Source organism: Nothobranchius furzeri, chromosome 2, assembly GCF_043380555.1.
Source record: "Nothobranchius furzeri strain GRZ-AD chromosome 2, NfurGRZ-RIMD1, whole genome shotgun sequence".
Lineage (NCBI taxonomy): Eukaryota > Metazoa > Chordata > Actinopteri > Cyprinodontiformes > Nothobranchiidae > Nothobranchius > Nothobranchius furzeri.
The window spans coordinates 17002753-17025428 of record NC_091742.1 but is presented as its reverse complement, the minus strand read 5'-3'; the positions used below and the strand labels follow the sequence as shown (position 1 = coordinate 17025428).

The window sequence follows — 22676 nt, the reverse complement described above, 5'->3', positions numbered from 1 at the left end:
AGGAGTTTTGCAGGTTTTTCATTGAAATAAATATTAAAGAAACACACACCAGGTTTCACACACAGCAGCAGGTCGGTGCTTCTACGCACAAACCTACTGATGACGGGAACTCCAGTGTCCTCGTTCTCAGTCACAGGGAAACTCGCCGCTCGCATAGACAAACCGCTCAGAACCGCTGCAGTAACCGACTTCGGCACAACCTGGTTTTAAAAGATAACACCTCTTTGGGTTTCTCTCCCAACCCTAACCCTGAAGTCTTGTTAGCGTCTCTCACTGTCAACTTAGCGTAACTAGTTGGTTTGTCAGCGATGACGTTTCTGATTAAGCTGATTGGATGGACAGATTTCCCAGCATGCTTTGTTTTTGTAAATGTTAAGTAAAAATAATGAATTATGATTAACTAACTGGTGACACATGTGACACTTAAATGGGAACAGAAAATACTGAAGAACGTTAAAGGTGAGACACAGCAGCTGCAGGCTAGTGGAGCGCTGCACCACGACTGAGACGAGTGGGCGGAGACTCACACATTGGTACGCCGCACGAGAAACGTAAACTTTGTGATACTTGGCTTAGCCCAAATCTGACTAGCCTGCCACCGTGACCAAAATTACAGCACTGGTACACCACCACAGACAGAACTAGGCTTTACTTTAGCCGCGAGCCCTTCTGTGGAACGCGTTAATCTCAGCGTTAGCATACGTCTACATACGTGACCCAACAGCTCAGCATCGTTCCACAAGTGCAGCGGAAATCATGTATGACGTCAAACCTGATTTCCTCCTTTTTGGTTTATCACAGATGCATAAGCAACCCCTAACCTCTGAAGTCTCGAGAGATCTTGTGATCTCATGAGTCCAGCGAGTAAGCCGGTCTATGTCTGAGATTCTCCTGGTGTGTACTGGACCACGGTGAGCCTGCCTGTAAACCGTCCTGGGACGCTGATACAGTCAGGGTCAGCTCACTAGTACTGGGGGACAAACTATTTCTCTGAGCTGAGGCTGCTCATTAATCTAAACACCCACTGACCCCTGCTGGTTGTTTGCAGCACTCAGAGCTTCTGTATTGTGGATCATAATGGATTTCCATAACCACAGAACGTAAGCCCGTTAGTGACCCGGGTGAAGCGCCTCGGTTCCGTTTTTCTGACCAGACCTGGCAACCTGCCTGGATTAGCGCTGCCGCTCTGGCAGGAAGTCGCTCAGGACTTCAGCAGAAGTCTCAAACACGAACAGCAAAGTGAGCTGGAGGCTAAATAACGGAGACCGGGTCGTTAACGGGACGTAGAGGTGTTCTGCTGGAAGTCGGGACCTCCGGAACCTGAAGCCCAACTGCTGACTCGGTTTTATCGCAAACATGGTCGTTACCGGTTCGAGCTGCCATTAGGACCAGGCCACGGGCATGGCGGGAGTTTGGACCCACCTGGAGGTTCTGAGGGCGGCTCTGAAGATTGACACGGTGCGGGAAACCGGACGGCAGTATCCGGTGTCCTGCTGCCTGCTGCTGGGCCTGGCGTCGCTTACGGTGCTGCTCAACAGGTGAGCGTCACCTGGCGGCTCTCACGTGACCTGGGCATGGTAACAGCATAAAACCATTAAGTCACCTGGTTGCTATCATTCATTATTTAGTCCAAACATATAAATGTCCCTCACCGGTGTAGGGTGAGCTAAACTGGGTACTTAAGCTCAGTATATTAACTCTACTTGTGACCAGTAAGCTGAAGTACTCTTATCTAATTATAGAATATCACACTGCCTGGTGTTTATTGTGTTTAATCAGAAGATTCTAGTAGTCTTTTTTATTAGGGGATTGTACACCTAGTTTTGATTCAGGAAACAGTCAGGTTTATAAAAGTAAGAATTTATTTTACAAACAATTAAAACTTGACAAAGTGGTTAACTATTTACTGTGTGAGTGCATGGAACTAAAGGTGATGTCTGGAACCTAGGTGTAACGTCCAGCAATGGTCAGTGTAGGTACTGTTTGACCATTCAACATCTGGTCAAAAAGGAGACACGAGACTGCACGTGTCCCCTTTAAATCAGCCTGCTTTCCTCACACCAGCTGGAGCTCAGAGCCTGCCGCTCTGACAGAGATAACAAAATCATAACATTGACAATCCTGTTCTTTCCAAGATCCCTCACAGAGCAACCCTTTTATCTAAACTCCTCACTTGAAAGAAGAAAGAAGATTTTTAAAATTAAATATGAACTTCTGAAATTTACAAGCTAGATAATCATTAAATAAACGTTTGTTTATTGCTACGTATAATAATTATAAATAATGAAATGTTTCATTCATCTGCGCTCAATGATTGTTTCAACATGTTTACTTGACAAGGTTTTGCACTCACACAAGTACAAAGTAAGGTAAAGTTAAGTCCATGACACATAATTAATCTTTTACCCAGATCAGAGCCTACGGATCAAAGAAGGCATGTGTCTCTGAGATTCTTGGTAACATCCAAACTTGTCAACCTCTGGTTGGCTACACAATCATAACATCATAACATTAAAACCAGATCACGCTGGTGATTCTTCAGTTCTGGAGAAGCTTCAAGCTGGCCACCTGAAGCAAAAACCTCTTTAACCCACCAAATATTTTGACACATGGTCAAAACCTTTTTTTTTCCGCACCTGCGAAGCTGATACAACAAGATAGTTCCTGCAGAACAAACTGATTTGTTCAACTCCTTAAGAGTTATTCCTGAGACACAAACTAGTTCCAACTGTCGTTACCTGGAGATGACTCTGGACTGACCTGGTCGTACTGCAAGTAAGTTAGTCGTTAGTCTACGGCTGGGTGTCTTTAATGAGGTAGCAGGACAGAAAAGTGCTGCCACCATGTGGCGATAAAATGAATTACACCAATGAAGCGAGTCATAAATAATACACAACTAGACTGAAGCTAGGCCATGATTGGCCCGTGGGCCGGACTTTGGACCCACCTGGCGTAGGTCTATGGTAGAGATGGCTGCCCCCAGAGTAACAGGAAGTACATCACCAGTCGACTGTGTAGCGGTAAAGGTGTGAAGAACGTTTTAAACCACACTTACAGGCAGGTCCTATCTCGGGGGCAGAAGTTGCTGAGGTAGTCAAACAACTACACAGCAGCGGAGCACCGGGGGCGGATGAGATTCGTCCTGGGTATCTCAAGGCTATGGATGTTGTAGGGCTGTCGTGGTTGACACGTCTCTGCAACATTGCGTGGTCATCGGGGGCAGTTCCTGTGGAGTGGCAGACCGGGGTGGTGGTCCCCATCTTTAAGAAGGGTGACCTGAGGGTGTGTTCCAACTATAGGGGGATCACACTCCTCAGCCTCCCTGGAAAGGTCTACTCCAAGGTACTGGAGAGGAGGGTCCGATCGATAGTTGAATCTCAGATTGAGGAGGAGCAAGGTGGTTTTCGTCCTGGCCGTGGAACTGTGGACCAGCTCTATACCCTTGCAAGGGTGGGGGCATGGGAGTTTGCCCAACCAATCCACATGTGTTTTGTGGATTTGGAGAAGGCTTATGACCGTGTCCCCAGGGGCACCCTGTGGGGGACGCTCCAGGAGTATGGGGTGGGTGGCTTTCTGTTAAGGGCCATTCAGTCCCTTTACCAGAGGAGCGTGAGTTTGGTCCGCATAGCCGGTAGTAAGTCGGACCTGTTCCCAGTGAGGGTTGGACTCTGCCAGGGCTGTCCTTTGTCACCGGTTCTGTTCATTACCTTTATGGACAGAATTTCTAGGCGCAGCCGTGGTGTGGAGTGTGTCGAGTTTGGTGGCAGGAGAATCTCGTCTCTGCTTTTTGCGGATGATGTGGTCCTCCTAGCTTCATCCAGCTCTGACCTTCAGCTCTTGTTGGGTAGGTTCGCAGCCGAGTGTGAAGCGGCTGGGATGAGGATCAGCACCTCCAAATCTGAGACAATGGTTCTCGACCGGAAAAGGGTGACTTGCCAACTCCGGGTGGGGAAAGAAGTCCTACCTCAAGTGGAGGAGTTTAAGTATCTCGGGGTCTTGTTCACGAGTGAGGGTAGGAGGGATCGGGAGATCGACAGGTGGATTAGTTCAGCATCTGCATTGATGTGGACGCTGAGCCGATCTGTCGTGGGGAAGAGGGAGCTGAGCCAGAAAGCCAGGCTCTCGATTTACCGGTCGATCTACGTCCCAATCCTCACCTATGGTCATGAGCTTTGGGTAATGACCGAAAGAACGAGATCGCGGATACAAGCGGCCAAAATGAGTTTCCTCCGTAGGGTGGCCGGGCTCAGCCTTAGAGATAGGGTGAGGAGCTAGGACATTCGGGAGGGACTCGGAGTAGAACCGCTGCTCCTCCGGATCGAAAGGAGTCCGTTGAGGTGGTTTGGGCATCTGGTCAGGATGCCTCCTGGACGCCTCCCCGGGGAGGTGTTTCGGGCATGTCCTGCCGGCAGGAGGCCCCCGGGTCAACCCAGGACACGTTGGAGAGGTTACATCTCCAATCTGGTCCGGGAACGCCTTGGGGTCCTGCCGGAGGAACTGGTGGAGGTGGCCAAGGAGAGGACTTTCTGGAGCTCCCTAGTTGGGATGCTGCCCCCGCGACCTGGACCCGTATAAGCGGAGGATGACGACGATGACTTACAGGCTATGATGTACAGGTCCTTATGTGGTGACTGTTCTTCCTGTGAGACTAGTGGGGCGGCGCCCTAGTGCCCCCTGTGGACAAGCCACCACCGGCAGGAGTGTAACCAGCTTCAGAACCTGGAGCTTCAGGTCCAGAGTTCCTGCTCCTTGGTGTTCTTCTGACCCTCCCCTGTTTTCCTGCCTGCAGGTACCTCCACATCCTGATGACGTTCTGGTCGCTTCTGGCTGGTGCTGTGGCCTTCTACTGCATGCTCGGACCCGAGTCGCTGCTTCCAAACTTCATCTTCACTGTGAAGCAGAGAAACAAAGTATGGTCCGTCAGTGCAGACTCGGGTCACTGGTGACAGAACGGCTGAACGTTTTTGTGTCCTACAGAGACGAGAGCCTGGGCTGTTTCCTCTGGGCCACAGCTGCACTGTCTGTGGGAAGGTCAAGTGTCGACGCCACCGGTAGGTCCATCTGGTCCTCACCCGGGTCTGCTTCTTTACATTTTAGGTTCAGACTTTGATGCAGTTTTAGTTCTGGTACCAGAACCTTTAGAGTGACCTCTGATGACTTAAGGGATGAGCCTGCTAAGCTGAGTCCTGAGACAGTTCTCCACACCTTCATCTCCTCACGCTTAGACTACTGCAACTCTCTCTTCACGTGCCTGAGCAGAACCTCCCTGAACCATCTACAGGTGGTTCTGACCAAGTCCTACAAACACACCCACATCACCCCGCTACTCCTCCAGCTTCACTGGCTCCCAGTCAGCTTCAGGGTTCATTTCAAGATCCTGGTTCTGGTTCTGGTGATTTTATCTTCTAGGCGGTTAAAGAGCTACTGAGTTACCTCCTTTAAACTGGTCAAACTGGTTTCCTTTAGCATGAAACAAACCAGCTGACTGATTTGTTCCAGAACCGCTCTGCTTTTGGAGAACTTCCAGCCCTGGTTGGACCTGAAGGTTCGGTCCAAAGTGGACGCGTTGGTAGCCGAGGTACCTGACAGCAGGAGCAGCTTTGTTGTCTCTGTGAAAGATCCACATCATGGTTCTGATTTCTACCTGCAGGTCTTCAAGCTGGTTCTGGAGAAGTTTGTGTACCCCTGGTACAGGTGAGACCGACCCAGACGTGTTCTGCTCAGAACCGACCCACCATGAGCAGTTAAAACCTTCTTGTCTGGCTTCAGGGACATCACGGAGGACGAGGGGTGTCTGGATGAGGTCAGGATGATCTTCCGTTTCTTTGCATCGGTCCTGATCCGCCGAGCCCAGAAGGTGACGGGTTCTTCACCTCAACCCAGTCGGAGCTTCCGTTATCAGCTGCTTGTTGACTAGTTATTGTGTCGGTTAAACCGGTTCTGGTTCTGACAGATGATCCATTTATGATCAATAACCAGAAACCATTCCAGGTTTAACAGGGTTCTGGCCCGGCCCAGTTAGTCTCATCTTCTGGTCTCCTTATCCGGGTTAACAGCTCTGCTTTGGATGATCTGGTTCTAGTCGTGACCCAGTTGTTCTGCAGGTGGACGTTCCGGCTGTGTTTATGGACCAAGTCATGAAGACCGTCATGAAGCACATTGAGATCATGGCGAAAGCTCGGGTTAAAGGTCAGAGGTCATCTCCCGACACTTTTATTATCAAACCCATCTGGGCTCACTTGGACTCTCCTGGTTTCGGTCCGTTGTTCCAGTGGGGAACGGGGAGAGTCTGGAGAAGGCTGCGCTGGAGGAGTACGGATCCGACCTCCATGTGGCGCTGCAGAGCCGGAAGGACGAGCTGCTGTACCTCCGGAAGCTGACGGAGATGCTGTTCCCCTTCCTGCTGCCTCCTAAAGCCACAGACTGCAGGTAGGTCCAGAACCAGCAGGCCCACTGGGTCGACTCAGAACAGAACCAGTTCAGACTGGAACTTTGGTCTCTGGTACCAGCATCCTGTCAGACTCTGGTTCTGGTTCAGGTCTCTGGCTCTGCTGCTACGGGAGGTGATGGCCGGATCCGTTGTCCTGCCGACCATGGACTTCATGGCTGACCCGGTGAGACCAGCAGACCTGGTTCTGAGAATTTCTGGTTTCATAATTCTGATCCTAAATCTGGTTTCAGGACACAGTGAACCTCATGGTTCTGATCTTTGTGGACCAGACTCCAGTAAGTCTGCAGGTCCGGTTCTGGTTCTGAATGGGTTTTATTGTTGGTGAAGGGCGTCTGACTCTGATTGTTCTTCTGCAGCCAGAAGAAGCCACAGAAGCACCATCTCCTCTGGTTCCATTTCTGCACAGGTATGCTGATGCCAGCGCCAGGAAGCCATCTGTGAGTTCCTCTCCGGTTTTCCCAGTTCAGCTTCCTGAGCTGCAGGTGCCGTAAGAGAGGATCTGCTTCTGCAGGTGCTGAAGCTGGAGCTGAAGGACATCAGGGAGCAGCAGGACCTTCTCTTTCGATTCATCAACTTCCTGAAGCAGGAAGGAGCCGTGCATGTGCTGCAGTTCTGCCTCGCCGCCGGTAAGATCAAAAACCAACCGCATCGTCACATCCTAGAACCGCCATCGGCGTCAAACCCTCAACCTGTCCTCCAGAGGAGTTCAATGATAAGATCCTGAGTCCAGAGCTGAGCGACTCCGAGCTTCAGCGTCTGCACGGCGAGGTGGTCAACATCTACCACACCTACTGCCTGGACGAGAGCTTCGACAAGATCCGCTTCGACTCGTTCATCACGGAGGACATCCGGAGCAGTAAGAACATCTGGATGCGGTGGATGCGGCCAATCACAAGCCACCTAATTACATATTGTACTTGCCTTCATGTGGATGTGGCCTGATGCTACAGTTGTGGGTGTGGCCTGATGCTACAGTTGTGGGTGTGGCTTAATGTTACAGGTGTGGGTGTGGCCTGATGCTACACATGTGGATGTGGCCCGATGTTACAGATGTGGTTGTGGCCTGATGCTAACACGTGTGGGTGTGGCCTGATGCTACAGGTGTGGGTGTGGCCTGGTGCTACAGGTGTGGGTGTGGCCTGATGCTACAGGTGTGGTCTAATGCTACACAAGTGAGTGCGGTCTTATGTTACAGGTGTGGGTGTGGCCTGATGCTACACATGTGGGTGTGGCCTGATGCTACAGATATGGCCTGATGCTACAGGTGTGGTCTAATGCTACACATGTGGGTGCGGCCTGATGCTACACATGTGGGTGTGGTCTGATGCTACAGGTGTGGTCTAATGCTACACATGTGGGTGCGGTCTTATGTTACAGGTGTGGGTGTGGCCTGATGCTACACATGTGGGTGTGGCCTGATGCTACAGGTCTGGCCTGATGCTACACATGTGGGTTTGGCCTAATGCTACACATGTGGGTGCAGCCTGATGCTACACATGTGGGTGAGGCCTAATGCTAAACATGTGGGTGTGGCCTGATGCTACAGGTGTGGTCTAATGCTACACATGTGGGTGTGGCCTGATGCTACACATGTGGGTGTGGTCTGATGCTACAGGTGTGGTCTAATGCTACATATGTGGGTGTGGCCTGATGCTACAGGTGTGGTCTAATGCTACACATCTGGGTGCGGTCTGATGTTACAGGTGTGGGTGTGGCCTGATGCTACAGGTCTGGCCTGATGTTACGCATGTGGGTGTGGCCTGATGCTACAGGTCTGGCATGATGCTACACATGTGGGTGTGGCCTAATGCTACACATGTGGGTGCAGCCTGATGCTACACATGTGGGTGTGGCCTGATGCTACAGATATGGCCTGATGCTTCAGGTGTGGTCTAATGCTACACATGTGGGTGCAGCCTGATGCTACACATGTGGGTGTGGCCTGATGCTACAGATATGGCCTGATGCTTCAGGTGTGGTCTAATGCTACACATGTGGGTGCGGCCTGATGTTACACATGTGGGTGTGGTCTGATGCTACAGGTGTGGCCTGATGCTACAGGTGTGGTCTAATGCTACACATGTGGGTGCGGTCTTATGTTACAGGTGTGGGTGTGGCCTGATGCTACACATGTGGGTGTGGCCTGATGCTACAGGTCTGGCCTGATGCTACACATGTGGGTGTGGCCTAATGCTACACATGTGGGTGCAGCCTGATGCTACACATGTGGGTGTGGTCTGATGCTACAGGTGTGGTCTAATGCTACACATGTGGGTGCGGCCTGATGCTACACATGTGGGTGTGGTCTGATGCTGCAGGTGTGGTCTAATGCTACACATGTGGGTGTGGCCTGATGCTACAGGTGTGGTCTAATGCTACACATCTGGGTGCGGTCTGATGTTACAGGTTGGGTGTGGCCTGATGCTACGCATGTGGGTGTGGCCATATGTTACACATGTGGTGTGGCCTGATGCTACAGGTGTGGCCTGATGCTACACATGTGGGTGCAGCCTGATGCTACACATGTGGGTGTGGCCTAATGCTACAGATATGGCCTGATGCTACAGGTGTGGCCTGATGCTACTCATGTGGGTGCAGCCTGATGCTACACATGTGGGTGTGGCCTAATGCTACAGATATGGCCTGATGCTACAGGTGTGGCCTGATGCTACACATGTGGGTGTGGCCTAATGCTACAGATATGGCCTGATGCTACAGGTGTGGTCTAATGCTACACATGTGGGTGCGGCCTGATGCTACACAAGTGGGTGTGGTCTGATGCTACAGGTGTGGTCTAATGCTACACATGTGGGTGTGGTCTGATGCTACAGGTGTGGTCTAATGCTACACATGTGGATGTGGCCTGATGCTACAGGTGTGGTCTAATGCTACACATGTGGGTGCGGTCTGATGTTACAGGTGTGGGTGTGGCCTGATGCTACACATGTGGGTGTGGCCTGATGCTACAGGTCTGGCATGATGTTACACATGTGGGTGTGGCCTAATGCTACACATGTGGGTGTGGCCTGATGTTACACATGTGTGTGTGGCCTGATGCTACAGATGTGGCCTGATGCTACACATGCGGGTGTGACCTGATGTTGTAAAGAATGACGGTGTGTCCTGCTGTTGTCTGATAGTTGCTGAAGGTCCGTACTCTGATGTGGTGAAGCTGCAGACGATGCGCTGCCTGTTCGAGGCGTACGAACACGTTCTGTCTCTGCTGGAGAAGGTTTTCACTCCCATGTTCTGCCACAGCGACGAGGTGAGAGAACAGCCGAGGTGTTTCTGATGTGCCCCCCCATGTTGCATCAGGGCTGTCTGGGCTCCAATCTTCAGCTAAATGTGTCTTAAAGCTACAATCCGCTAGCCTAGAAAGCTAGAAACAAGGTAGTCCAAGCTGCAGGTCAGTTTAGCCACGCCCCACAGGAACCTCAGCAGGCTGTAGCAGCAGTGGCATTTGGTGAAGGTTTCTTTGGGTGGGGCGCAATTAAACAGGTGTTGTGCCGGGCGGGATTTGCGTGACCTGTTATGGGGAAGTGAGTATGAATAACGAGTTATTTTAATAAATATGTACTATTAACATGTTTCTTATCCATTTGCTTCCTTACAAAATGATGGTTTATGGGCAGATAAATAAAAACAAGTTTATTAGAACAAACTAATAAATGTTTAAAATATTTGTAATTTCAAATCACATTTCTGGTTTTTTAAAACAACAGCAAAATTCAAGCAGGCAGAAAAAAACCCACTTACTAAACATTAGTTTCTAACGTGTTTAAAGAGCAAGTCACTTGCTGATAAACCAGATGAATGAGTGTCTAATCATGCTGCGGACACGTGTAGTTATAATTTGGCACTTTAGTGCGTCTTAGTTAAAATTTAAATATTCTGCCTAAACTGTCGGGTTGCGCCCTCTTCAGGTAAAAACTGCACTGCATTTAAATTGAAATCTGCCATTGCTATTGGCTAAGAGGTACACAGTGACGTTAGCTGGTACATTATGATGTCATCATGCCGTTGTGAGCCTGTGTGTGTGTAGTTAAGTGCTCGCCCCGTAATCGGAAGGTTGCAGGTTCAAGCCCCGCTCAGTCTGTCGCTGTCGTTGTGTCCTTGGGCAAGACACTTAACCCACGTTGCCTGCTGGTGGTGGTCGGAGGGACCGGTGGCGCCAGTGCTCGGCAGCCTCGCCTCTGCCAGTGCGCCCCAGGGCAGCTGTGGCTACATCGTAGCTCATCCCCACCAGTGTGTGAATGTGTGTGTGAATGGGTGAATGACTGGTTGTGTTGTAAAGCGCCTTGGGGGTTCCAGGACTCTAGAAGGCGCTATATCAAATACAGGCCATTTACCATTTGTTAGTAACTCCGCCCTCTCGGTCTGCCAGGCAACAGCATTTGTTGCATTTTTCAAACAGGAAGTGGGAGTGGAGTAAGACTCTGGTAGGGGGTGACTTGCTCTTTAAATAAAAGTTGTCTAAAACGTATATATTTAATCATTATTTCATCGTATTTCTAGTCAAAAACAAAAGGTTTTCAGGAGAAAGGCCGATTAGAAAAGTGTTGACATTATGAACGTATTAAAATAGTCTCATCGCTCATTAGTCTAATAAGTGAAATTTGTGGTTGTGACGACTGGGCTGACTTCAGATGCATTATCCACATATCACCACTAGGGAACGCCAAATCACCATTCTTATGTCACACCGACAGACGGTAACAGCAACATTGTTCCAAAAACGTGCTTAAAACTCACCAATATGTGCAAATTCAGCGTAAAACAAACAAAGCTGAGTTCAGGAAGGTAAAATCATTCACTCAGTCTTACTTTGCTGGATTAAGGTTGTAATAATCTGTGTTATAGTAAAACTTATTACCTGCAGGAGTGTGTTCAGAAGCCTCTGGCGTGACATTCCATCATGGGGTGGTCCAGCATGCATGCACCAGTTAGCGCAGGTCTATGGTAGAGCTCGCTGCACCCAAAAGTAACAGGAAGTACGTCACAGACGATTCTGTAGCGGTAAACGTGTCAATAACGTTTTTAAACCACACTTAAATGCTGATTATACACAGCACTTATGGTCTGTAGGATGTAGAGATCCTTTAGTTTCATTTTCATTGCTTCTCCCTGTGAGACTGGTGAGGCGGCGCCCTAGCGCTCCCTACGGCTGAGCTACCTCTGTCCAACATTCTCGCCAATCACAGCGCTCTACTGAGTGAAAAAACAAAGATAGCGACTGCTCATTTGAAACGGCTTTGGCATGAGCTTCGGACAATTTAGACTTGGGCTCTTCCTCGTTCACCATGGAGAAACATTGCTTCTGGTGGTAATCACAGAGGCAAGGGGAGAAGATACAGGTGCGATACAGTTGTCGACCTCTAGATGGTGCCATTTGAAAAAACCAAGTAATTTTTACTATTCAAGGCAAACAGCTACATGTCCAATAACAACATCTGGATTTCCCTTAAATGGACCTTTAATCTCCAGCTACGAGTCTTCACTCAAGTCCTGTTCCAGATCTTCTCCTGTTTCTTTGTCAGTGACATCTCCGTAGAGAATTCCCAGATTTTCCTTGTTGCTTCCCTTTTTCTGACCTTCCTCCCTCAGCTGTTCAGGATTTTTATCTGCTACACTGGAAATAATCTGCAGACGGTTTGGAAGCCAGCTGAGGCTTTATTGACATCACGTTTCTTCTTCCCCAGTACTTCAGACACCTGCTGAGAGGAGCAGAATCTCCCACCAGAAACTCCAGGATCAGCAGGTTGGTTCTGCTCAGATCTTCAGAAGCAGCATCAATCTGGATGAAACCAGATTGGGTGGTGATGATAATGAATTTCTGTGATCACCGCAGAAATCCGTCCAAGCGAGGCGAGACCTTTGGAATCAGCCGAATTGGTAGCAGGATCAAAGGAGTGTTTAAGAGCCAGACGATGGAGGGCGCCCTGCTGCCGCCCAGCGCCACAGAAGACATCCACGACGACGTGGTGAGACATGGTACCAGAGGCGAGCCCGTCCTCTGATCCAGTTCTGACTTGCGTCTCTGCAGGTGGAGGAGGCCACCATGGTCCTGGAGGACTTCTGCCTGACTGAGCCCACCAGCATACCTGTACACCAGCGGAACCTGTTGGCCTGGAGCGTCTCCGTTCCCTTCATCGACTTCTGTGAAGATGTCATGAAGAAGGAGAAGATCCCCGTGTTCTGCATCCAGGTGGAACGTGACGACAGCAAGAGCAGTCAGTATTCTTTTTGTATGCTTGTTATAACGGCGTGATGCAGCAGGTCCACCTTCAGCTCCGCCTCCTCCCAGATCAGTCCTGAGTTAGCAGGAAAACATCAGCCCCAAGATGAATTATTCTGAGGAACTCTCGGAGCTGCTTATCACTGTCTGACAGCTCAGTCTGGCTAACTTGAGTCCATTTGGGCTGGTTCTGAACAACCCAGTCTCCTGGCTGAAGCTCCTCTAGATGTTCTCAGCAGGTCAGTCTGAAGATCTCTTTTCTTCCTCCTGCAGGTGGACACGAAGTGCAGAGCTGGAATGTCGACAGAAGATACCTGGAGTTCTATGTCCTGGAATCCAAACTGACAGAGTTCCATGGTAACGGATGTCCAGATGACATCATCGCCCAGCAGAGGTTTTCTGGAATCATCTAGTTTTTGTTCTTCTGCAGGAACGTTTACAGACGTTCAGCTTCCATCCAAGAGGATCATTGGACCGAAGAATTACGAGTTCCTGGAATCCAAGCGGGAAGAGTTTGAGGAATATTTGCAGGTACTGGACCTGAAGGTTCTGGTCCACAGCTGTTAGCTTTCAGCTGTAGAAGACCTCTAGAAACAGCTGACTGGTGACTGGCTGGACTTGAGTTTAGATTCTGGTTCTGGTCCGAGAGTGGTTTGGATGACCTGATGTGTTTGTGTGCAGAGGCTCCTGAAGCTTCCTGAGCTCCGTAACAGTCAGCTGTTGGCCGACTTCCTGTCTCCTAACAGCATGGAGTCCCAGTTCCTGGACCGGATGCTGCCAGATGTTAACAACCTGGGTGGGTCGGGTTCTGGTCCAAAAGCTAAACTCAGCTTAGCTGTTTCTAATGAATTTTGTGTTTTTCAGGAAAAATCTTTAAATCTGTTCCTGGGAAATTGATAAAAGAGGTGAGTTAATATCAGCAGGTGAGTTGGTTAGAAATGTTCTGGTACCAGGACCAGGAAATCGGGTCAGAAATCAGCCTCAGTCCAGAAGAAACCATCTTCAGAACGTCTGGAGACACGGAGTCCAGAACCAGTTTCAAGGATCTTTGACAGGGCTGGATCAGGCAGGTCCAGATGTTCCAGGCAGGTCCAGGTGTTCCAGACAGGTCCAGGTGTTCCAGGCAGGCCCAGGTGTTCCAGGCAGGCCCAGGTGTTCCAGACAGGTCCAGGTGTTCCAGACAGGTCCAGGTGTTCCAGGCAGGCCCAGGTGTTCCAGGCAGGCCCAGGTGTTCCAGACAGGTCCAGGTGTTCCAGGCAGGCCCAGGTGTTCCAGACAGGTCCAGGTGTTCCAGACAGGTCCAGGTGTTCCAGACAGGTCCAGGTGTTCCAGGCAGGTCAGGAATCTGTTGTTCATGCCTTCATCTCATCTAGGCTTGACTACTCAAATGCAGTTTTGCTGGGTGTCAACAAGTCGACCCTTGCCCGACTTCAACTCGTTCAAAACGCAGCTGCTAGATTCCTAACACGTACTGACGGGCGCCAGCACATAACACCAGTTCTCAAATCCCTTCATTGGTTGCCCATCACTTTTAGGGTCCAATATAAAATGCTACTTTTTGTTTTCAAATCCCTCCATGGTCTTGCCCCCGTGTACTTATCTGACCTTCTTTCAATTTATACTCCCAGTCGTACACTCAGGTCCTCCAGCCTGTTGCTCCTCGAGGTCCCGAAAGCGTGTTACAAATCATGCAGACAAAGAGCTTTCTCTGTTGCCGGTCCTAAACTGTGGAACGAACTTCCAGACACAGTTCGACTGGCATCCACCTTGGCAGATTTTAAGTCTAGACTAAAGACACACGATTTTACCCTTGCTTTTAACAGTTAGCTGTTAGTTTGGCTGTAACTACTCTTATTTTATCATCCATTGTAAGGTTTTAATGGTACTTTTCTATCAGCTTGTCTTTTTTTATTGTTGGCTGTATTTTATAGTACTGTTTTATGTTTTTATCTGTATTATTGTGCGACTGTTCAGCACTTTGGTCAGCCGTATGGCTGTGTTTTTAAAGTGCTATATAAATAAAGGTGGTATGGTATGGTATGGTAGGTGTTCTAGACAGGTTCAGGTGTTCCAGGCAGGTCCAGAAGTTCATTTGTGGTTCTATTTTTGCAGAAAGGACAGAACCTGGAGCCGTTCATCCAGTCTTTCTTTAACTCGTGTGAGTCGCCCAGACCCAAACCAAACCGACCAGAACTTACCATCGTCAGTCCGACTGCAGGGAACAAGAAGGTACCAGCAGAACTCTGTGGATCCTCGTCAGGTCCAGGAGGAATCCTCTCTCTTTGATTTTTAAAGGGGACTTCCGTCTCCTCCTGTTCACGTATGATGAATGGTTCTGGTTCCAGCTGCTGGAAAAAACAAAAATCTCTATCCTCTAATATTAAACGAGGTTCTTTTCATTTTGGACATGAAGGTGTTTCGAGTTACCTTGACATGTTACGACCGTCGTCTGCGGTTTTCCTCAGAAATGTCACAGATGTTTGTGTGACTCGTCTTTATCAGCTGTTCTTCTGGTGGGCGTGGCCAACCCGGCTCTGTCAGATCCACCGGGTTGGCCACGCCCACGGGCAGGTAAGTGATGGGTTGTCCTGGTCCTGATGAACACCTTCTCTCCTGTAGCTCATCAACAGCCTCTACAGGAACAACGCCAGCAGGTCCGATTGGCTGGAGCGCAAACAGAACGCCAACTACTTCACAGAGACTATGAGTGTGGACGGCGCGTACGACTACATGATGTGTGTTGGTGAGTCAGCCCGGTTCTGGTCCAGAGGTGGTTCTGGACCAGGAGTGCCAAAGTTCATCTCCTGGTGTTCCAAACGGATCAGAACCGACCATCTGCGATGGAGAGCAATAAAAAACAACGTAATTCAGTTTTTAACACGGAGATGAAACAAAACCAGGAAAGTTTCTTGAAGTTGGATCATCTGTTTGGTCGCAGCGGCCGACCCTAACCCAATAAACACTTCTGATTTCTACACTAGTCTGCTCACAGACCGAGGTCAAAGGTCAAATCATCACCATTAGGGCTGTGATATACTTGCTGTTGAACGATGCACATGCGTGTTAAAAATGGCTGCCACTCGTAATGGGCTCGACACACGGGAGGCGACAAACGACCGCGATCAGCGAAATTTGTCGCTGTCGCTTTTATTACCTGTCACACGGGAGGCGATCTGCGGCAGCGGCCAGCGGTAAAGCCGTCTACGCGTTCTGTTCCATGGCGAAATCGAAACTTCCGTTGTTTTGTTTGGCTGTGTCAGGTTGGAGGGAATTAAGGTTATTTAAGCGGTTCAGAGTTAATAAAGCGGTAGATATGATGTTTCACAAGATGCTGCTAGAGTTATGTGAAATCTTACTTCTGATTTTACTATATAAACATAATAATAATCAACTTCTCCTTCATGTTTGCTCGGAGATGTGCGGAGCATCCTGTCCGCTCATTGGTCAGTGAATGAAACCTCCGTTGATTGGTCCTCGCCCGAGCGACAGCGAGGAAAAGTTGAAAATGTTTCAACTTTCTGGGATCGCGTCGCTGGGTCGTCCGTGCACGACACGTGCACGACACGTGCACGAGTGCAAACTTTCACACGCACGTTTTTCGCGTTTCACTTAGTAGGAGAGAGACCCGCGATTATCGCTTTGTCGCGCATGTCTCATTGAAAATGAATGGAGGAGAGGCGATGTCGCCTCCCGTGTGTCAAGCCCATAACTTGCGTTGGTTTTAAGCGTCCCACAAAATTAACGCGATGCATCCAAACGCTGCAATGTACGAGTAACCAGCAGGTTAACGAGTGAGACACGTCACCATGGTGACTCCAGGTCTGTCTCACCGTTTTGGTTTCCACAAACCCAGCTCTGAGTTCTCTAGTGCGCCCCTAGTGGTAGGATGCAGTGTAGCAGCAAGTCTGCACCAACAGCAAGTAAATCATGGCCCTTAGTCCAGGCTGGGGTCAAAGGTCAAACACAACCCATCCAACCATGTCGGTCTAATCAGGTTTATACAGACACGACTGGTTGACGGTAACTGGAGTTGGCTTAGTTCTGCTTTAATGTCAACATCAGCTGATCTGAACCAGTCGTGAACTTGTGTCTCACTGGTCCAGCAGCAGGGGGCGCTAACAAGCAGGGAGGTTCTGGTCAGATAGTCTCACCAGACCTCCTGGTTGTCTCTGGTGACGGTTCTGCTCCTCAGGTCGGATGGTGTTCCACATTCCGGACTGGCTGCATCACATCCTGGCTGCTGGAAGGATCCTGTTGAAGAACTCGTTGGAGGCTTATGTGGAGCAGTACATGCAGTCCAAACTGGAGGCGGTCCTGCAGGAACACCGGCTGGTGTCACTCATCACTCAGCTTCGAGGTGGGTCGGATCCACACCAGAACCCAGAAGGTTCCAGCAGCCTGGATCCACCTGGGTCTGTAATGGTTTTGTGTTCCTCCAGATTCGGTTTTCCGTGAGAGCAGCGAGCAGCGGAGCGCCGAGGACAAGCTGGTCCGGGCCAAGCAGACGTTTGAGGGGATGAAGAACTATTTACCAGGTCGGTTCCTCCTCAGGCATGAGCAGAACGCTGATGGAAGTCCAGGTCAGACAAAAGGAAGTTGTCCACCGATCAATACATAAATATTGTTTTCCAGATTTTGTGGTGAAATTAATCGGTGAAGAATCCGTAAACGAAGGAGTCCAGCTCCTGTTTGATGGTCTGCAGCAGCCGCTGCTCAACAAGCAGGTGAGACTCTGGGGGGCGGGGCTTAGCTGGACCTGCCTCTGACATGGTCATTCGACAGAACCACACGGAGACCCGGTTCTGTAATGGTACGGGCTTGGGTTGGGTGATGTACTGATTAGATATAAAAACAGCCATTTGTCCTCCTCAGTTGTCTTACGTCCTGCTGGACATCGCTGTACTCCAGCTGTTTCCTGAACTCAACAAGGTAAACAATCCACACAGGAAGTTCTCACCTTCATGGGGTTTCCTTAGAAAATAAAACTAGTTTAGACCATTTTTAGCTTTATGAATGAATGAATGAAATCTTTATTTTGAACATTTTTAAACGTGCAATAAAAAAACAACAATAATAATGAAGTTACTGTAGACATTAAAAATAAAATTGCACAGCTAATCAAATTAAAATTTCATATTCTATTCTAAAAGGAGGGAGCTGATGCTCCAAAATAAAAGCTTAGGAGAGAGAATAAATATATAATATAATATAATACAATATAGGCAGCAGACAGGTACCGGACAGCCAAGCGGGGTGCAGCAGTGGCAGTTGCCGAGGCAAAATCTCGGGCGTGGGAGGAGTTTGGTGAGGCCATGGAGAAAGACTATCGATCAGCTCCAAAGAGGTTCTGGCAAACTGTCCGGCGCTTCAGGAGAGGAAGGCAGCAACTCGCTCAAAGTGTTTACAGTGGGGATGGGGAGCTGCTGACGTCAACTGGGGCTATAGTCGGACGGTGGAAGGAATACTTTGAGGAGCTCCTCAATCCCACCTACGCGCATTCCGAGGAGGAACCAGAGCCGGGAGACCTGGGGATGGACTGTCCAATCTCGGGGGCAGAAGTTGCTGAGGTAGTCAAACAACTACACAGCAGCGGAGCCCCGGGGGCGGATGAGATTCCTCCTGGGTATCTCAAGGCTATGGATGTTGTAGGGCTGTCATGTTTGACACGTCTCTGCAACATTGCGTGGTCATCGGGGGCAGTTCCTGTGGAGTGGCAGACCGGGGTGGTGGTCCCCATCTTTAAGAAGGGTGACCTGAGGGTGTGTTCCAACTATAGGGGGATCACACTCCTCAGCCTCCCTGGAAAGGTCTACTCCAAGGTACTGGAGAGGAGGGTCCGATCGATAGTTAAATCTCAGATTGAGGAGGAGCAATGTGGTTTTCGTCCTGGCTGTGGAACTGTGGACCAGCTCTATACCCTTGCAAGGGTGATGGAGGGGGCATGGGAGTTTGCCCGACCAATCCACATGTGCTTTGTGGATTTGGAGAAGGCTTATGACCGTGTCCTTAGGGGCACCCTGTGGGGGATGCTCCAGGAGTATGGGGTGGGCGGCTTTCTGCCATTCAGTCCCTTTGCCAGAGGAGCATGAGTTTGGTCCGCATAGCCGGTAGTAAGTCGGACCTGTTCCCAGTGAGGGTTGGACTCCGCCAGGGCTGTCCTTTGTCACCGGTTCTGTTCATTACCTTTATGGACAGAATTTCTAGGCGCAGCCGTGGTGTGGAGTGTGTCGAGTTTGGTGGCAGGAGAATCTCGTCTCTGCTTTTTGCGGATGATGTGGTCCTCCTAGCTTCATCCAGCTCTGACCTTAAGCTCTTGCTGGGTAGGTTCGCGGCCGAGTGTGAAGCGGCTGGGATGAGGATCAGCACCTCCAAATCTGAGACCATGGTTCTCGACCGGAAAAGTGTGCCTTGCCAACTCTGGGTCGGGGGAGAGGTCCTACCTCAAGTGGAGGAGTTTAAGTATCTCAGGTTCTTGTTCACGAGTGAGGGTAGGAGGGATCGGGAGATCGACAGGCGGATTGGTTCGGCGTCTGCAGTGATGCGGATGCTGAGCTGATCTGTCGTGGTGAAGAGGGAGCTGAGCCAGAAAGCCAGGCTCTCGATTTACCGGTCGATCTACGTCCCAATCCTCACCTATGGTCCTGAGCTTTGGGTAATGACCGAAAGAACAAGATTGCGGATACAAGCGGCTGAAATGAGTTTCCTCCATAGGGTGGCCGGGCTCAGCCTTGGAGATAGGGTGAGGAGCTCGGACATTCGGGAGGGACTCGGAGTAGAACCGCTGCTCCTCCGGATCGAAAGGAGTCAGTTAAGGTGGTTTGGGCATCTGGTCAGGATGCCTCCTGGACGCCTCCCCGGGGAGGTGTTTCGGGCATGTCCTGCCGGCAGGAGGCCCCCGGGTCAACCCAGGACACGTTGGAGAGGTTACATCTCCAATCTGGTCCGGGAACGCCTTGGGATCCTGCCGGAGGAGCTGGTGGAGGTGGCCGGGGAGAGGACGGTCTGGAGCTCCCTAGTTGGGATGCTGCCCCCGCGACCCGGACCCGGATAAGCGGAGGAAGACGACGACGAATATATATATATAATGTAATATAACATAATATAATAGTATAATTATAATATTACTATAATATAATATTACTATAATATAATATTAACATAATATAATATAATATAATATAATATAATAGCTTAATAATAATAATATAATAATGTAGAGTAAGGCCGGCAGTACCAGGGTCAGGGTTAGCTCTGACCTACAAACTCCCCATACAGACGATGTAAATCACAGGAACAGTGATAAAAGTAATTGGGTTAAGAAACGGATCATTTTTCTGAATCAGTTGTTTAACACTAACACACAGCTTATGTCTTACTCAGAACTCCCGAACACATACAATTCCAGCCACACCCAAACAATATGCCGTACCGCTAGCTGCAGTATCTATGGGGTTTCCCCGTCTCTCCCAGCCCTGTGGATGCATACGTAGGAAAAGTTTGTCTTACTCAACATAAAACAGTAATAGGAATATTCGTTTTCGAATTCCTTTGTTACTGATATTATCTGGAAAAGAGCGTCTGTAACAGCTAGCTGATCCAGAACCGACCAGAACCTGATCTGGTTGGTAAACAGAACCCAGTTCTTTTAACATGTGACTTAACTCAGGTTTCCTGTTTCCTCAGCAGGGAGGAAAGGAGACCTTCATCGTGTGAAAGACATCCACTTCCTGGTTGGACGTCCACTTGATCTGAAATTCCAAGATTTCCTCCTGAATCTCATCTCATCTAGTTTCTGTGCTCTTCCCGTTTTGCTTTAAGCATGTCTGACAGGATGTAGAACTCAGAGGTCAAAGGTCACTCGGACAAAAACATAGAACATGTTGGAATAACACTCACCTGCACAGTGAGATCAGATTCATCACAGACCAATCAGGAAGCTGCAGAAGAGTTCAAGTTAGGAAAATAAAAGCACTTTATTACCCCAATAAAAGTTGTGGTTAATTTTATTTACCAACAGTCTTATTAAAGTTCATTAGAGCTTATTAAAGTTTATTAGAGTTTATTAAAGTTTTTAAGAGTTTATTAGAGTTTGTAGAGTGGTAATTATTGTTGCTTTTAAGCTTAATATATTACCTTTACTTTTGACCAATGAGCTGTGATACTCTATATAAATATAGAATATCAGCCTGCTTGGTCTTGGGATGTTTAATAAGAAGATTCTAGGATTCTTTGCTTTTTCAGGGATCAAACACACTTCATCTCAATTCAGACAGTCAGGTTTATAAAAAGCAAGAAATTTATTTTCTAAACAAATTAAAAACAAGACAAGTTAAATAGGATGACTGATGGATGAATCTAAGAGGATGTGATGTGATGTATGGTGATTTAATGGTGTGTGTTTATCAGAACCTTGTATCTAGAAGAGTTCTGGGTGTCAAAAGAATTTGGTTTGCATTAAACTATGAAGTTGGTTCTTATCAAAACGGCATCTGACGCAATCATGTGTGTCTACCTCACCCTTTCTTTGGAGACCCTCTTCGCGGATCCGGAGGCCAGGGAGGTTGGATGACCGCTGGGCACCGAGGTTTGGTAGATTAACCGCAGCACCGACTCTCCAGTCCAGAGATGTTTCCGAGTCACAACAGATCGATTAAATCGTTTGCGTCTAGAAAGACTCTTAGGGAGTCGGAACTGTATCAGTTTTGTTCTGCAGGAACCGTTTGCTGTGTCAGCTTCAGCGTGTAGCAGGTTTTTTGACAGCTTGTCAAAAATGCTCTGGGTTAAAGAGGGTTCGCTCCGGATGGTCTGTCCGTAGCTTTGTCTAGAATTGACTCACCGTCACGTAAGCTCTGTTTTAATATTCTCATATTATGATTTCTTGGCCAACCGGGACGTGCCGTGTTAAGGGATGTTAATAAGCAAACCTCAGAGCATCATGCCTTCTTTCAGATACAGGATGTTCTGATTTGTGGCTAAGAAAATATCTATGTGTCATGACGTTTAACTTATCTCTAATGAACCTTGTGTCTGAGTGTATATAACGATTCACTTGTCATATCAAACATTACTGATCATACTATATATAAATCTTTCAATGTAATAATAACATTCATTTCAAACTTCAGTAATTCAAACACAGATTAATCAACCTGATTAAGCACAGATTAATCAAAACATTATTATTCATCAACCATTATTGTTCATTTCATTTCACGATTGATTAACTCATGAGCTGAAAATAGTCTATTCAGAGAGTGAGCAATCCTGCGGTGCTATCAAAAGAAGGCTTTGTTTGGGAACACAGCCTGACATCTTGTTCCTCCTGAAATGTCAACAAAGCTGCAGTGTCCTGGGTTTGTTGGGAGCTAGGATGTAAAATCCACTTTAGAGAATGGAATTTATGTCTGCAGATGACCGGTGGCATGTAGGTCAATCTGTAGGTGATGTAACGTGATGGAGGTGCCATTCCACCAAAGGTTATTTACCCTCTCTCCACAGATGCCTCTGACACAGAACTAATCTGCATGAGACTTCCTCAAGGTCATGCATTTGCTTCGAAACTGCTTCTTTCCAGCTCAAGAGAAGAATGAAGATAAAGGACTCTTTCCTTTTAATAAATCAAAGAACTCTATTTTTAATCAAGCTAATCAAAGTGTTAGTCAATAATGTTGACCAATCTGTGAAATGGCAATGTTATGATTAGTATGCTTTAATAAGTAATATGACTTTAATCTAGCTGCACTAGACATTCTGATGACACATAATGTAAATGCATGACACACTGTTTACTCATCCAATCAGAACCTTCCTTTCCGAAGCGTGGCATAGTCTCTGTGGTGTTTATAAATCTGCTAACTTTGATTCGACCAGAAATCAAAACATCCAGATTAATAAAACCAGTTCCCACGCCATCTTAAGTTCAGTTCTCAATGCTTCTCTGAGTTCTCAAGAGTTCATTGGAGTTCTCTGGAGGTCTCTGCAGTTCACCGC

General features: G+C 48.5%; 1 protein-coding gene across 5 annotated transcripts; it reads left to right on the top strand.

Moving 5' to 3' along the window:
• Window positions 1-1196: 1196 nt before the first annotated feature.
• snx14 (sorting nexin 14) lies at window positions 1197-20676 on the top strand. Of its 5 annotated transcripts, none has more exons than XM_070544559.1 (28): window positions 1197-1538; window positions 4790-4910; window positions 4978-5051; window positions 5500-5578; window positions 5651-5694; window positions 5770-5857; window positions 6105-6189; window positions 6273-6429; window positions 6539-6614; window positions 6682-6726; window positions 6808-6888; window positions 6963-7077; window positions 7152-7307; window positions 9592-9716; window positions 12151-12209; window positions 12300-12429; window positions 12495-12681; window positions 12960-13043; window positions 13117-13217; window positions 13368-13482; window positions 13551-13591; window positions 14799-14915; window positions 15306-15429; window positions 16879-17043; window positions 17126-17221; window positions 17319-17410; window positions 17559-17615; window positions 20370-20676. In XM_070544559.1, the coding sequence occupies exons 1-28, from the start codon at window positions 1402-1404 to the stop codon at window positions 20397-20399; spliced, it is 2781 nt and encodes a 926-aa protein (XP_070400660.1). In that variant the 5' UTR covers window positions 1197-1401; the 3' UTR covers window positions 20400-20676. The 5 variants fall into 5 exon arrangements, with proteins under 5 accessions (XP_070400660.1, XP_070400659.1, XP_070400658.1 ...); XM_070544558.1 differs by having other exon boundaries at window positions 12300-12432; XM_070544557.1 differs by having other exon boundaries at window positions 12151-12432; window positions 20373-20676.
• The last annotated feature ends 2000 nt before the right edge of the window (window positions 20677-22676 follow it).